The sequence below is a fragment of the Aspergillus piperis genome (genome assembly GCF_003184755.1).
Source record: "Aspergillus piperis CBS 112811 unplaced genomic scaffold BO85scaffold_5, whole genome shotgun sequence".
NCBI classification, from domain to species: domain Eukaryota; kingdom Fungi; phylum Ascomycota; class Eurotiomycetes; order Eurotiales; family Aspergillaceae; genus Aspergillus; species Aspergillus piperis.
This window is the reverse complement of record NW_020291595.1, coordinates 1,449,794-1,465,003: the sequence shown is the minus strand read 5'-3', so window position 1 is coordinate 1,465,003 and position 15,210 is coordinate 1,449,794. Positions and strand designations below refer to the sequence as shown.

The 15,210-nt window shown below is 52.7% G+C and overlaps 3 protein-coding genes across 3 annotated transcripts; 1 reads left to right on the top strand and 2 right to left on the bottom strand.

Annotated features, from left to right (window-relative positions):
* Positions 1-170: 170 nt before the first annotated feature.
* Positions 171-10,132, bottom strand: BO85DRAFT_467571 (CLN3-domain-containing protein). Its single transcript, XM_025662197.1, has 8 exons — positions 9,763-10,132; positions 8,859-9,675; positions 6,474-6,478; positions 4,898-5,039; positions 4,099-4,813; positions 3,580-4,040; positions 2,546-2,630; positions 171-2,491 (listed from the first exon to the last, which is right to left on the bottom strand). The coding sequence occupies exons 1-8, from the start codon at positions 10,015-10,017 to the stop codon at positions 283-285; spliced, it is 4,689 nt and encodes a 1,562-aa protein (XP_025517843.1). The 5' UTR covers positions 10,018-10,132; the 3' UTR covers positions 171-282.
* Positions 10,133-10,277: 145 nt separating this feature from the next.
* dph1 (2-(3-amino-3-carboxypropyl)histidine synthase) lies at positions 10,278-11,872 on the top strand. The gene is made up of 2 exons (XM_025656901.1): positions 10,278-10,446; positions 10,533-11,872. Exons 1-2 carry the CDS (start codon positions 10,299-10,301, stop codon positions 11,684-11,686), a joined length of 1,302 nt encoding a protein of 433 aa, XP_025517842.1. The 5' UTR covers positions 10,278-10,298; the 3' UTR covers positions 11,687-11,872.
* BO85DRAFT_253544 (uncharacterized protein) lies at positions 11,813-15,131 on the bottom strand. Its single transcript, XM_025654954.1, has 2 exons — positions 15,107-15,131; positions 11,813-14,911 (listed from the first exon to the last, which is right to left on the bottom strand). The coding sequence occupies exon 2, from the start codon at positions 14,730-14,732 to the stop codon at positions 11,940-11,942; it is 2,793 nt and encodes a 930-aa protein (XP_025517841.1). The 5' UTR covers positions 14,733-14,911; positions 15,107-15,131; the 3' UTR covers positions 11,813-11,939.
* Between the last annotated feature and the right edge of the window lie 79 nt (positions 15,132-15,210).

The window sequence follows — 15,210 nt, the reverse complement described above, 5'->3', positions numbered from 1 at the left end:
GGGTATGCGACATATCATGGAATGTATGTACACCAACCACGTGGGTTCAGTTAAGGGGCTTACTGCAGTTTCATCCGAATCCGCGTATAACCGGTATTGAACACACAGCCTCCTGTTCGTCATATGATGACTAGTACTGCCTGTATTTAGTTCTTACAGTTGCCAAGTTTGGAAACGTTTCACATCAGGTATGTTTGGTCGCTAAATGCTCAAGTGTAGTAAGATATCTATATAGGCTCACAAAAACAAATTCAATGCATACACATCCTCCAAAAGCGGTGGCTAAGGCGTCCTGGCACCCTCGCCAATTCCCATCAACCCTCCAGCTATACCATTCATGCGCCGGTCAATCAGGTCTTCCTCGCTGGCAAGGCTGTTGATACTTCGGTTTCTCTCCCGCAAAGGAACAGGACTCGGCGATCCAGAGATATACCCGTCTCGAGGAGGGATCGTTAACCTCATGGGTGTGGGACGCTGTTTCTTGGTGATTCCTGGTCGCAGAGTTCGCCCTCGGGAGACGCTACGAATGCGTTCCTTTTTAGCATCCTCGCTGTCGCCATCCTTGGCAGCGATAGCTTGACTATCAATATCGGTACTGTCGATGGGGGCGCTGGAGCTGCGATGCAGTGGCGTCAGTGGTGTCAATTTCTTGATGCCTATCTCGAGAGGCCTATCCTCGTCGCCGGATGACTCTCCGGTGAGATGACGTCTGTGATTGCGCGAGTTGTTTCCACGAGGAACGGACTTAGGTCCCTTTGGTATCTGTGTACCGTTGGTGAGGGCCTTAGTATAAGAGGATGATCTTTTAGCCTGGGCGAGGTCAAATAGATCTTGAATCCAACTTGCGCAGCGATAGATGTGCTTCCAGCTATCCGGAAAGAAGCCTGCCATTTGCATGAACCCGTGAGATATTCCGGGCAATAGGGATACCTCGACGTGGTCTTTAGCGTTGAACCTACGATAAGACTTTTCGAGGCCCAGTTCTTGTCGTTCCTGAAATTGGCGGAGCTTAGCGTGTCTCAGTCGCCCGGCGAAGATGACCGTGTCGTCTACTAGAGGGTCACGTTCTCCGGTGATAATGTACGTCTTGGGAAAGCGTGCTAGAAGGTCTTCGGGAGCCAAAGCTGGGGAGAGTAGGTAGTCCGTATTGAAGTCGGGGCGGTTGTGCGGTCCGATATATAGGATGATCATTGCCCTCATCATCTCAGGGGTTAATATACGATCGTTGACGTACGATATCATCGATGAGACGGCCAGCCGTGTTTGGATCTGCTTAGGCTGGTGCTCAGTGATAGCAGCCGCTTCATTTTCAGGAATGTCCACCTTCTGTTGCTGTGCCAACTTCTCCGAGGTCGCGTCAACCAAATTTCCAACTTCCAAGTCTGCATCAGAGAAAGAGTCACGCTGGAAATCTCCGAACGATGTTCCCGGAGAAGTAAAAGGCGTCAATCGGTGATAGTCCATGTCTTTCCTGCGGAGCACGCTCTCATTGGTTCGACGTGTGCTTTTCTCTTGGATCAACGCCATTTGCTCTTCTGTCATCCAGCTTTCTATCTTCATGTTCAGCGCGGGATAGGGTAGAACCAGCCCGTCCGGGGGTGGAAGCATGTTTTGTCCTTGCCATCTAGAGGCATGTGTACTGCCGGACTGAAGGATCATAAGGGTGACGCCTGTGGCGAGATTACCACCAGCACTATCACCAGTGATGACGACACGAGGACGAGTCCGTCCGTTGAGGCCCAAGCACCGCCCACGGGTGGAGACAATGGAATGATATACATCATAACACTCGTTCAAAGCATACGGATACGGGTACTCCGGTGCCTTCTTGTAGTCGAGACTCAGTACGGGAAGTTTGGTTCTCGCCGCCCAGGCCAGAAGTCGGTCTTCGGAATGCCGAGGGCTCATCGAAACAAAACCACCCCCAGGAATATCAAGGACAATGCATGTTTGATCACGTAGCGCAGTCAATGACCCATCGAAGTAAAGCCATGCATTTGTCGGCTCCTTGTAAATCGAGGACGCTGGTCGGGGGATACGGATGGCACGCGGAGGGTACCTCGTGAGCCGCGGGCGGCCCAATTTGGCGAGGGCCCAGAGATACGGTGTGGTGCTCTTATTCCATGACACACGCATATGCTCTACTGTGAGTGTAGCACGTACCCGGCGAACCTTCTCATCTGCCTGTTCTGCTGCGATAAGGTAATAACCAGAGAAAACCAGAGACGCAATATCTCGTAGCCACTTTGGCTTTATCCCCATTGCGGTCCAGAACCCAGCGTCTAATCCAGTCGCGATCCATGTTGCCCGGAAAAAGGAGCGCGAGTAGAGGTTGGCTAAAGGCTCAGGGCACTCAAGGCCGACAATTTTCGCAAAATTGCGGCAAATATAGAGCCAGAGGAAAACAAGGACAGTGGTTTGCCAGACGCTCAGCTTTCTTGAGAGGCGCGACGAGATTTTGCGGATAAAAGGAGGGCCATTCTTGTTTCCTCTACGATTGATCTGTCAGCAAAACAGCAGTAAGAGACGAACAATCGAGACGCACCTTAATAGATAGGTAGACCAGAATACAAGTACAGCAAGAACCTGGATCTTCCGGAACTTTGTAGATGGTCGCCCAAGGACGTGGTCTGGATGTATAGATTAGCAGCAGACTCATGACATCCCATGGGGTTCGCTGGGCCGTCAGTTACCTATCATTTTTCCAAGACAACCCCGGGTAGGAATCAGGCAGCAGCGGTCTATAAGGGCTCTGAAAGACGTTCTATAAAATATACAAGATGCTTAAAAGTATACGGAAGAGAAATAGTGGAAGATAATCAAATGGAAAAATTCATATTTCAACTGCGCACTGGAATAATGGGAGGGGCAGTAAGGAAAGGACAAAGAATGGACAAAAGCGGCGAACCACTGTAAAAGAGGAACAGGTAAGCAACGGGCAAGCAGAGCACTAGCCTGTTTATCATGTAGGTATGTCAATAATGGCACAGTTCGGTGACCCAAGTATGGGGTATGTGGGGGGGGGAAGGCAGAGAGTAGTTAGTTGGTGTAGAGTGAGGGAATCCATGGTTCAGCTGAAGAAACGTAGTTGATGCATGTGAAATCCCCACCAGAGGATGCATGGTGATCCAGTCATCTGGGTAGCGACAGTAAGCAGGCCTTGAATAACCGGGATTAGTGTGGCAGAAGCCCAAAAGCCGGGTTTGGCGTCGATCACTGGTGGCCCTCCGCGGTGGCTAGCTGAATGATGGATAGCAGGATAATACGGAAGAATAGTTTGTTGTGGGCGAACGGAAAAGGCGGAGGATTGCCCGTGCCGAGTCACGGGAGAGCACGGTCACATGCATCTCCCGCCACGAACCAACTCATGTGCCATTCCTCTTCTGGCATTTCCGAAATGCCTCTACGGAAGCCAATGATGCATGAGGGATTCACATCTATTGCATATATAATATATATTATACATATTATATATATAAGTTAAGATAGTATAGCATTTACTTTCCCTTATCTTTCTAGACGCCTGTACTTCTCATAGTTTCCGGCAATAGTCGCGACCGTGGGCGACCTGCCAATCACACAACCAGACCTCAAACACCATTCCCAGAAATCCCGCTATACAAATTCCGGCGGAATCACTGACAGTTGTCGCTCCGAGTGAGAATTCGCGGTCCTCCTTCGGTACCCGGTCCCCAATTTCGGCAAAAGTATTAACATAAACCAGTCCGCCTAACAGCCCTTCCCAGAAGATGATTACAAAGATTATGTACACACTCGGGATGAAGTCAAATAAGGCGTTTAAAGTCAATACGACCAGATTGATGATTTGCAGCAGTGACGGAAGGTAGAGATCGTGAATGCGGAAGAACGGGGTCGACGATCGTGAGATGAAAACACCAACCTGATAGATCGCATTGTACGCGGGATAGAATGCACGGTAATGCTCGAACGGCGAATCTTCAAGTGGAAACAGAAGGGTTGGAGAGACACCTTGATTGATCGTGTATTCGGCCACATAGACTAGCAGCAGGGGAAGCATACTGTGCGGGAAAAAGTAAGCATGCCAATCATTACTTGATGACACTAGCGTGCACTTACAAGGGAAAGAAAAGACCCCTAGCTCGCTGCAGATTGGCTTTAAAGACCCGCAAGCTAAGCATCTGACTCGTGTCGCTCCCTTTGCTTCGGTTGGGGGAAACTGACGAGCCGAGTAGACCGTGCCGCTCATCCAGAGGGTCATCCCGATCCCGATCCTCCTGGTCAATCGCACGATACTCAACATGTGCAGCAGGCCATGTCCGTATGGGAGCTCTTGGCAGAATGGCGAAGAAGCTCACTACCATGATCGCTGGCAGGCAGGCAGCTGCTAGGAGGGTGGACTTGACACTGAGCCCCATAGAGGTAGTTGCAACGGCATACGCACCAGCACCGACCAGCCCGGCAGCTCCAGTACCACTACCCCAGGCTGCCAGACTAAACGGGCCGTAGAAGTGAGTCAGTGCGAGGAAGCTCAGTTCGCCTCCTCCGCTCGACAAGCTCGCCAGAATGATACCCGCGATTTTGGTGGAAATTGAGCCGCCATCTGTGTAGGCTGGGCTCAGGGCCACTAAAAGCATACCCAGAGCTGAACACAGCACACAGAACAATACCCGAGCAGGATATGGAACCAAATGGATAAAGTAGGGTGCAATCAGCTTCGTTCCGAATGAGGGAATGACATCTGCGAGAAGAACAACGCCCTTGGGGACACTGGGCCCCACCAAATCGAGGGCAGCGGACAAGATTATAACATAGAGGACATTGTTGATCAAGCCTGTTGCATTTCACACATGCCGGTTAGTGAGCCACGAAGAGTTCTTATTAGTTCGCGGAGTCTACAAGACGGCCAACGGCTTACCAAGTAGCCAGAATGCAACACAGACCCTGGGGTCAGCGCCATGAAACAGTGCACCGAATCTCTCACGAAATCGGGACCATGAAGAAGACGGGGCTCCAGGAAGCGGCAGCATTGGTTGCCCGTCAGGAGCAGAAGACATAACCTGATAGGGGAAGGAAGGGATCCGGATGGTTCTAATATGCTACAAATAACGTCCCAGAACGAATACAGCAGGACTGATCACAATATTCAGTACGATCAGGAAGTAGGGAGGTTGCAATGGGGCTTTCTCATGGCGAAACGGATTGACGGTGAACGTGGTAGTTACTTGGTAGGTACCCGAAGGATGATAAGCGTGTCACGCTCATCCGCCCAGAAAGGGCGGTCCCACGTGACGCCTTACTCAATGCAGTAGTAGTTGTCGGAACTCGACTCCTTCATCACACGGTATTGCATGTTCAGATACATGCATACAATGGGAGACTAGAGTAAGCAATGTCTCCCCAGGCCTAAATCGACTTTACTTTCGAGCAATCAAGGCATCCATCTGTCATGGCTTACTGTCCATCCAACTCACCGCCGGGGGTGCACTACACCCGGCAGAAAGGCCGAGTGCTATCGGGACGATCAGGGCTTATCGGGTAATGCTTTCTGCCATCGCGATTCTTCCTTCTTCCGTCCCGACCTCCGCCACTCCGCATCTTCTTTCTCCAACTCTCCACCAGCTTCAAGCAAGACCACATTATACCAGAGGTTAACGTCCTTCAATATTTCCCTTGATAAAACAGGAAAATATCCAACTATCACAATGTTCCTCCGCACCGCAATCCGTCTCCCCGCCAAATCCTCTCTCCCTCTCCGCGCTTTCTCAACCCGCGCGGCCCTCCTCTCCGACAAGCCTCCCTTCGCATTTGCCAGCGGTCCGGCTCCTCCGCGCCTCCCTAAAGAGGAGCAAGAAATCTTCGAAGAGCTTCAGCGCAAGTCTACCGGCGCCTTCAGCACCCCGCAGATCAACCAATCGCCCGACTCAGAGCCCGCAGTGGCAGCCGAGATCAACGCCACCGGCAAGGGCGAGGAGCTTCATCCCGATGTGAAGTACGGAGTGAAGCCTGAGTTTGAAGGAGAGAAGAACCCCAAGACTGGCGAGATTGGTGGACCGAAGAATGAGCCTCTGAGGTGGGGTGCTGAGGGTGACTGGAGCTACGGTGGACGGGTTACGGATTTCTAGAGAATGAGATGTCATTTCTCTATTTGATGTCCGTGGATATCGATACTAAAAATAAGGTGCATGTGGAGGTTGACTTTGGTGCCTGTTTGCATGAGTGGCGTTGGTTATTGATTGTATAATGATTATAGAGCTCTTTCTTCCTCCTCTCCTCTCTCGTCCTGTGAAATATGTGTATATGATGCCGGCATTGAATCATATTCCGAATGCCCCTGATCTTGCATGGTCAGTTGTGAATACATCGCTGATTTACTGTCGATAAAGTCTTCTTACATATGTTACTTTACCTGCTGGTCTACACACAAGATCAGTGCTTTGCAGCGAATTGGGCCGGACTGTTATTGGCCAAGCAAAGCACGGGAAATTAAATACCAATACTAGATAGGTTTGATGACCAGAGTGCAAATACTATACCCTTAATTAAAAAGTCAAGGAGTAATCAGACGTGGTCAGCGGGCGTCAAATAATCCTTCCTGATTGGTGCATGGCAGACTGGCAAGACAGTTACCACATTGGGCTCGGCTTTAGATACATAACTTAAGGAGCTGGACTGTCAACAACTCGGTAACAACCATTGCCGTATATGCTACTTATCTGGATATAGCAAACCGCGAGCAATCATGGCGCGGTCTTTGCGACGATCAAAAGTCCCCTTATCACTTTCACAGTCTCTGCAATCCTCTCGCTCCTGGCAACAGCGGCAATCGGTATCCGAATATGCAAATAAACACAACATTCCGTCGTCGCATCCCCTCCTCGATTACCAACTCTCACAAGCACATCCTAGTGGGTATACTTCACTCTATAGCAGAATTATGTCGTTCTTGACCATCGATTCTAGAAGACGATCCATGCACATGCACCGGAGGAAGATGGCTGCATCGCGACAAACTCCAGCGAGACTGTCGCCGCATACAGTTCAACTTCCCTGCACTCTGTGACAGAGTTATTCATCTAAGTCCAGGTGCAACGAATGTTGCCAAGTACGAAAAGAAAGAAGGTGGATTTAATAGAGTCTTCATCTTTACCATGGACACAGGCTCTCGTATCGTAGCAAGGCTACCGACTAGTATTGCCGGCCCTCCAAGGTTGACAACCAACTCCGAAGTCGCGACAATGACATATTGTAAGACTGGACCTGACCCTCTATTGCATGATACAGCTTGTATGGGACACTGATAACGCCAATGATGTAGTATGATCCAAGCTGTCACTTCCAATACCCAAACTATTAGATTGGAGTGATGATCCAGCGAACCCTATCGGCACAGAATATATCATTCAGGAACATGTCGAAGGCGTACAACTCCATCAGGTTTGGCCTGACATGAACTCAGAACAACACATGCCATGCTCCAAGGCTCTTTCATTGGCAATCAAACAGATGGCGTCCTTGGATTTCCCAGCATATGGCAGCTTATACTTTTCGGACGCGCCCCTCGAGGAGCAGATGAAAATACCGCTTGACCAGGGCTTTTGTGTCGGGACAAACTGCAGTCCCGTATTCTGGAATAGGAATCCAGGCGAGTTGGAACTTTACGGAGGCCCGAGCCCTAATTGCGGCCCTTGTCAGTCTCGTACCCTCTGACACTATGCCCACTTGTCTAATACAGCGTGTGAACTCTAGGGCGTGACCTCACAAGCTATTGCAGAGGTCTGGTTGAAACCGGCTTCTCTCGACTACCAAAAGAAGAAAATGCCAAGTGCAGTCTCCCTCACCAAGGGGCGATTCAGGATCACGTTCAATTACTGAATATAAGCCAAGAAGTGATGCAGAGGCTTATCGAGGATAAGCGGATCCAGGATGCTGCGGCGCCAGCCCTAGTGCACCCTGACTTTCACAAGAGAAACATCTATGTCTCAGCAGAAGATCCTACTGTCATCACCGGCTTGATAGACTGGCAATCAACAAGCATCGAGCCTTCTTTTTCATCTATGCCAACGAGACTCCCGACTTCGCCACTCCTCCTCAAGACATCGAAGGAGACATTTTCGAAAACAGGGAAGGCGAATCCACCCCCGTTCAGACAGAGAAAGAGCGGAAAGATGCCTCGATCTGTTATCAGACATACGACGTATGCATGAAAGGTCTAACCCCTAAGCTTCGACCCACAAGGCTGCTTGATCCGACCTTATTCCGACTCTTCCGCTACACCCACACAACCTGGAGAGATAGCGCGACTGCTATCCGTCAAAAACTGATTGAGCTATCAGATCGGTGGTCTGAGCTGGGTTTGCATGGGACATGCCCGTATTCTCTAACGGACGAAGAACGTAAGAAGCATGCTAAGGACTATGAGGACTTTGAAGCGGTGCAGAGTCTCAAGCTATGGCTCAAACACTCTTTGAATACAAATTCTGATGGCTGGGTTCCGAATGAGGCATGGGATGCGGCGAGGGATGCTCACCGCGCCGCTTATGATGAATGGATACAGACGGCCAGGGAATCGGAGGCTCGAGGTGAGGATCTGACGATAGCGAAAGCGGATAAGATGTGGCCCTTCGATGCTCGCTAGTCCCTGGCGAGAGAAATTCGTATTTATTATAAACGTGATGTTAAGGAGTATCAGAGTTTGCCCAGGTCATTAAATGAATATAAGCACAATTTAGATCGGGATGTAGCATGGGGCTTTCTACGAAACAAATATTAAGTTTCATATCACGTCGGGAGACAAAATGCTCAACTTGGCAGTGAATAAAGTTTGAAGTATGGCTAGCGCTGCTATGTAACAAGACGATAAAGTTATCTGCAAGTACCGAATTCACTCTCTTCCATCCGCGCCAATATGGCTTTGCCCGCACGACTCTCATTAGCCCGGCCCAGCTCCCCACTAATCCAGGAGCCAATCCTGGCCATCTCCTCCAGATTGATACCGGTGTGCATGCCCAGACCATGAATAGTGTGTACAAGGTCCTCCGTCGAGACATTTCCCGTTGCACCCTTCGAGTAAGGACAACCACCAAGACCACCCACACTACTATCAAAGATGCGAATACCATGCTCCAGCCCTACAATGGTGTTGACGAGAGCCTGTCCATACGTATCATGGAAGTGCAGCGCCAGATCGTTATTCGCAATTCCGGCCGCCTTCAGAGCCTGCAGTAGCTTCATGGTGCGGGGTGCCGTACCCATGCCCGTAGTATCAGCCACCGACACTTCGTCGGTTCCCATTTCAAGTAGCGTTGCCGTGATATCAGCTACCTTGGCTGGGGATACATCGGGACCCTCGTACGGACAACCCAGTGTAACAGAAACATAGCCTCTTACTCGGATGTTCTTTGTCTTTGCCAACGAGACGATCGGACGGGTGCGTTCTAGTGACTCCTCGATCGTGCAGTTTATGTTGGCCTTGGAGAATGCCTCTGTTGCTGCTACAAACACGGATACCTCGGTTGTTGTCGGAGGTTTCGTAGCAGAGCCTGTCGTGTCTGCCGGGACACCTGTGGCATCCATAACTTTGATCAGGTTCTCTAGACCCCGCACATTTGGGACGAGGTAGTTGTAGGCAATGGCGTTCTGTGACTGTGGGGGAGTCTGGAGGAGGTGCTCGCAGATCTCTGCAGTGCTGGCCATCTATCATACATATGTGTGTTAGTCTTGTACTCCAAGTAGGAACAGTGTCGTTGCTACTCAATCCGGATGCGGGCCGTCCGTACGTACCTGGGGCACCCATTTCGCTGGGACAAAAGAACCGGCCTCAATTGTGGTTACACCCGTTTTAGCCAGCTTCTCAATAAGCTGGAGCTTTGTCGCGAGTGGTATCGACTTCTTCTCGTTCTGTAGACCATCTCGTGGCCCTACTTCGACGATGCGGACATGGTCCGTGGTTAACCGCGCCTCAGTCGCAAAGCGGCGTCGAGCTGGGGCCGTGCGAAGGGCAGAGAAGAGGCTCATTCGAGGTCGGAAGGTCATCATTTTGGCAATTGATATCAGCTGTGAGACATGTACAAGAAACTCCTAAGCACTATGAAAGAATATGAAAACCACGCGACGGTTCCCCGGGAAAGAGGAGGAGAAGTGGTGATGGCAGGATGAACTGATCAGCTCGTCCTGCGGAATGCGGAGAACCGACCGAGGCCGAACGGCGTGACCCCACCTGACCCGCCCTGCTGACTCAGCCTAAAATATCCATCATCCCACTTTGGAGTCACTTTATCGCTGCTCCATAGCGTACTCTATCACATCCATATTACACCATGAACGGCATACCGGAAGACTCCGCGCCATCGAGCGCCCCCTTGCGACAGCCCAAGAAGAGATTCGTCGGTCGCCGAACAGCAGACGCACAGGCACAGAAGGATGCACCCACCGCACAAAATGTCGAGACTACCAGTATACAAAAGGGTCAGTACCCCTCCATCAGCCAACACTACATGCGTTCACAACTTCACCACCAACATACCAACAAACTAACACTCTCATCAACATAGCCACCCCCCGCCGCACCCCACGCACCCTAAACCAAGTCCCCCCGGAGATCCTCGAAGACCCGGAAATCCTCGCCGCCGTCGAACTCCTCCCACGCAACTACTCCTTCGAGATCCCCAAGACCATCCACCGCATCCGCACCTCCGGCGCCAAACGTGTGGCTCTCCAATTCCCCGAAGGCCTTCTCATCTTCGCGACCACCATCTCCGACATCCTCACCCAATTCTGCCCGGGCATCGAAACCCTCATCATGGGCGACGTGACCTACGGCGCCTGCTGCATCGACGACTACACGGCGCGCGCACTCGGGTGCGATCTACTCGTCCACTACGCCCACAGCTGCCTGATCCCAGTAGACGTAACCAAAATCAAAACCCTCTACATCTTCGTCGACATCAGCATCGACACCACGCACCTAATCGCCACCCTCGAACGCAACTTCCAGCCAGGGAAAACCATCGCCACTGTCGGCACCATCCAATTCAACGCTACCCTCCACGGCCTGAAACCCGTTCTCGAGCGCGCAGGCTTCAAGGTCCTCATCCCGCAGATCATGCCTCTCTCCAAGGGAGAAATCCTAGGATGTACCTCCCCGACGCTCTCCGCTGACGAAGTCGATATCCTTCTCTACCTCGGCGACGGCCGCTTTCATCTCGAGTCCGCGATGATCCATAACCCGGCTATTCCGGCGTATCGGTATGATCCGTATTCGAGGACGCTGTCCAGGGAGACGTATGTTCATGATGAGATGCACACGCTGCGCCGGGATGCGATCAATACGGCGAAGTCGGCGAAGAAGTGGGGGATTATTTTGGGGTCGTTGGGACGGCAGGGGAATCCGAATACGATGGCGATGATTGAGAGGCATTTGAATGAGAGGGGCATTCCGTTTGTGAATCTCCTCTTGAGTGAGATTTTCCCCGGGAAGTTGGCGTCCATGGCGGATGTGGAGTGCTGGGTGCAGATTGCTTGTCCGCGGTTGAGTATTGATTGGGGATATGCGTTTGCGAGACCTCTGTTGACGCCGTATGAGGCGTTGATTGCGCTGGGGGTGAGGGAGGGGTGGGAGACGGAGAATAACGGAGTGTATCCGATGGACTTCTATGCGAAGGAGGGATTGGGGAGGACGAAGCCGAGTCAGGCGATTGCGGCGTGAGGTTTATGATGGATGTCAAATGATGTTTTTGCATGATGCATATGAATGACTATAGATGTGTTTTACTAGTTATGTGGTTTAGGCTTGTCTGGGATACAAAAGCTCATGGTTATGAAATAGAATTACCATGTTCTCTTTGCGGAACATGTGGAAAGCATTCGTCTATTTTCCGAACATGTGGGTAATAATAATAATAATAATAATAATAATAATAATACATCAATCAAGTACGCTACAGTGCGGCATACATCGTTCATGATCCTTTGACCTCATCTGCACTATCCGTGTTGAGGTCACTGGCACTTCCTCGCCGCAGCGAGAGGATGCTCTTGCTGGCGAACTCGTCCGCCGTCCGCTCCGCCGCGCGCCATCGCGTAACGGCTTGCTCGACATCTTCGAACATTTCCAGCGTATCCTTGATGATACCGCCCTCCTCCTGTTCGGGAACCTGCGTGCTCTCTCTTGACCCGCTATCGCTGATCATAGGGAAGGCAGGCCCAAAGCCTCGTTGAGGGATAGGGTTAAACATCACGGCGTTGGCGAACATACGGATCAATTCCTTTTCCAGCTGCGCCGAATTCACGATACCCTTCGGGGGAATAATGTCCTCTGTCTTTTGCAACATAAGGACTGCATTCTTCGAAGGGGTCCCTGTACCCGGCGCCGGTGATTCCCCGTCGCCTGCCGGTGTGCTCGCTGCCTCTGTAGCCGCCGCCAGCGCCCTGCTACCCTGGTGAATCAGCGACTTGATGGTCTTGATATCTTGCGGCCGGTAGATAAGATCGCGGTATCCCGGTGCGTCACGTTCTGTCAGCGGCTTTGAAAAGGTGCCTGCAACCTTGTGCATGCTAAGCTCACTCATGATGGGAGCTCCGGTCCGGGGAAAGTTGCGCGCGCAAACTACATACGACGTCGATTGATTAGGATCAACGCGAGTGAGCTGGCTAAGCTCCGACTGAGTAGGTTCGGCCTCTAGGCTCTCACTCGGAGCACGCTTGCGCTTCGGCCGCCCCCTGCTCGGCCGACTGACCGAATGACGTTCGGGCTCTGCCGTTTCTGAGATACCAGCTGGAGTACTGGGCACTTCATGCTTGATCTTCGCCTGGGAGCCAGTCCCCGTATCCGCTGTGGACTCTTCGTCCCGCGACAACACAGACCTTCCTCGGCTTCGGGACGACGCTGTGCTCCTGTCACGGTCCTTACCGCTAGACAGCGTTCCCCTCTCACTCTTCCGTTTAGTCCCTCCCTTGCTCTCTGCATCAATCGACAGTGTCTGATCAGCGCCAGTTCCATTGCTTTTCGTCTCGGTCCTCCGCTTTCGACGGCGAGGCTCAGGCTCCTCTGGTGTCGGCTCACGAGAACCAGGCAAAGACGGCGCTTTCTCACTGATAGGACTGATCTCCTCAGGCCGTGGCCGTTCGGGCGAACGAGGAGAGTGGGGGATGCTCAGCCGTGGAGTCCGCTTCCATGGTGTGAGAGAGCCAGGTGTAAGAACGCCCGTGTCAATCGAAGGCCGGAGAGGCCGCGTGCTCGGTGGCCGCGAAAGGATGGAACCCTGCGCAGGTCCAACCGGGGTCTGGAACGCGGGTGGTGGAATGTTCTGGGCAGGTGTGTGGGCGGCCGCAGGCACAGGTCCTGGAGTTGACGGAGCAGGTGTTGGGCGTGGTCCTTGCGGTCCCTTCTTGTTTTCGAAGGCTGGAGTGGGTGGAGGGAAGGGAGACTGAACCGGTCGCCCAGAAACAGCGGCGTTCGTCGGCTCTGGTTTCGGCTTTGCGAATGCTGGGGGAGGTTGTGGCGTTTGTGGAGGTTTGTTTAGAGACCACTGCTGGAAACTAGCCTGGGGCGGAGGTCGCTGAGGCGCCGGGCTAGCAGCTGGAACAGACTGTCCATCCTTGGCAGAGGGCTTGCTGGCCAGAACTGGCTGTTGCGGAGTGGAAGGGACTGACACACTTGCCTTCTGTGGAGCTTGGGAAGGTGTAACAGCGGGAGGGCGTGCGACACCCGGGCTGGGTACTGAGGCATTGGGCGGTCTTGGCGACGGAGCCGGTGGCGCGGCCACTGGTGCGTGGTTTACAGGGGCATTCTTGGGCACAATAGCTGGTTGTGATGGTGTCGGGAATGCCTTTCCATTCGGGGCTGGTGGCTGCTGAGGCGGCCGACCGGTCGCTACCTGAGGGCTGGGCTGAGGACGAGGTGCCGGTTGTAATGGCTGTTGAGGTTGTTGTTGCTGCGGCAGTGGCTGAGGCTGAGGCTGTTGCTGGAGCTTTGCCTTGTTTGTCGGTGGCAGTTCGACGGGCTGTACCGACGGCGCGGCCAGAGGCCGGGGTTCCTGCGGTGGGCGCGCGACAGGTTGCGCGGGCTGCTTGCTTGAATCCAGCTCCTTCCGTTGCGGTTCCAGTGGAGGCTGCTTAACATCAGCAGCTACCGACGGGGTCGCAACTGGCATAGCTTCATCGCGGGGTCGTTGAATTGGCTTCTGTTCCTTCACATCCACATCCATCGGTTCTGGCGCGGGCTCCTGCTTCGCGGGCGCAATCGGTTGCGCTGGTGGAGGTCTTGCGGAGGTCTCCGAGAGCGCATCGCGTTCCTCCTCCTGTAGCTGATCGATCTCTTTCCTAATATCCCTATACCTCTGCTCTTCATTCTGAATCTCCCGCGTTACCAGCTCCTTGTATCTGGCATATAGGTGCGACACTAGCCTGGGCACTTTGCTGGCGTGGTTGTAACCTTTGTCCGCTAATCCGTCCGCTCGAGGGCTGGATATCTTGCGCTTCTTGGGGTTATTGGGGGCCGGGCTCTCAGCATGGTGACCGTTGGGTCCCGCGTTTGCTGAATCCCAGCCATCTCGCATCAGCGTCGCATAGAGATCCTCCAAGGCTTCGGGGCTGAGCCTTGCCGCATCGTAGGCGGCATTCTCTCGAATGAAGGGGTTGTTGCGGAGCACATCGGAGATGGAGACGAAGTTCGCGGGAGGGGATTCTAGGCCGGCGAGAGACTGAAAGAAGAGGAGGGATTCAAAAGGCGTGTAGACCGATAGAGGAGGCATCCCCCATTGCCCGTCGAATCGGCCACTGGGGGGGAAGTATTTAGGGATTGGGGCCACGGTGGTAGGAGTAATCGCAGGATTGTCGGCCCGACGAGCTCAGTCCGAAAGGCGACAAAGTCCCTCGTCGTACTACTGGATAGAGTCTTGGGTAGCACCGAAGCAGGATAAGAGACGGATACCTGAGATTCCAGGCCGACAAGACGCGAACGTGAGCGAAGGTCGGGGTGGCGGTTCAGACCATCCGCGCAGAAAAATGAAGGGCGACCGCAAGGGAAAAATCGGAGGGAAGGTCAAAAAGGATGGAGAACGCGATAGAGTCGCGAAAGGGAGGCCGTGGGATGGGAAAAAAAAGAAGCTAAATTTGAATTACGTACAGCGATAATGGGATCGTGAATAAAGAGTGATGGAAAGGATAGGCGAGATGACGGGGACTGGGGATGGATGGCTGAAGGGGACGGACGGGGGGAGGGATAGGATG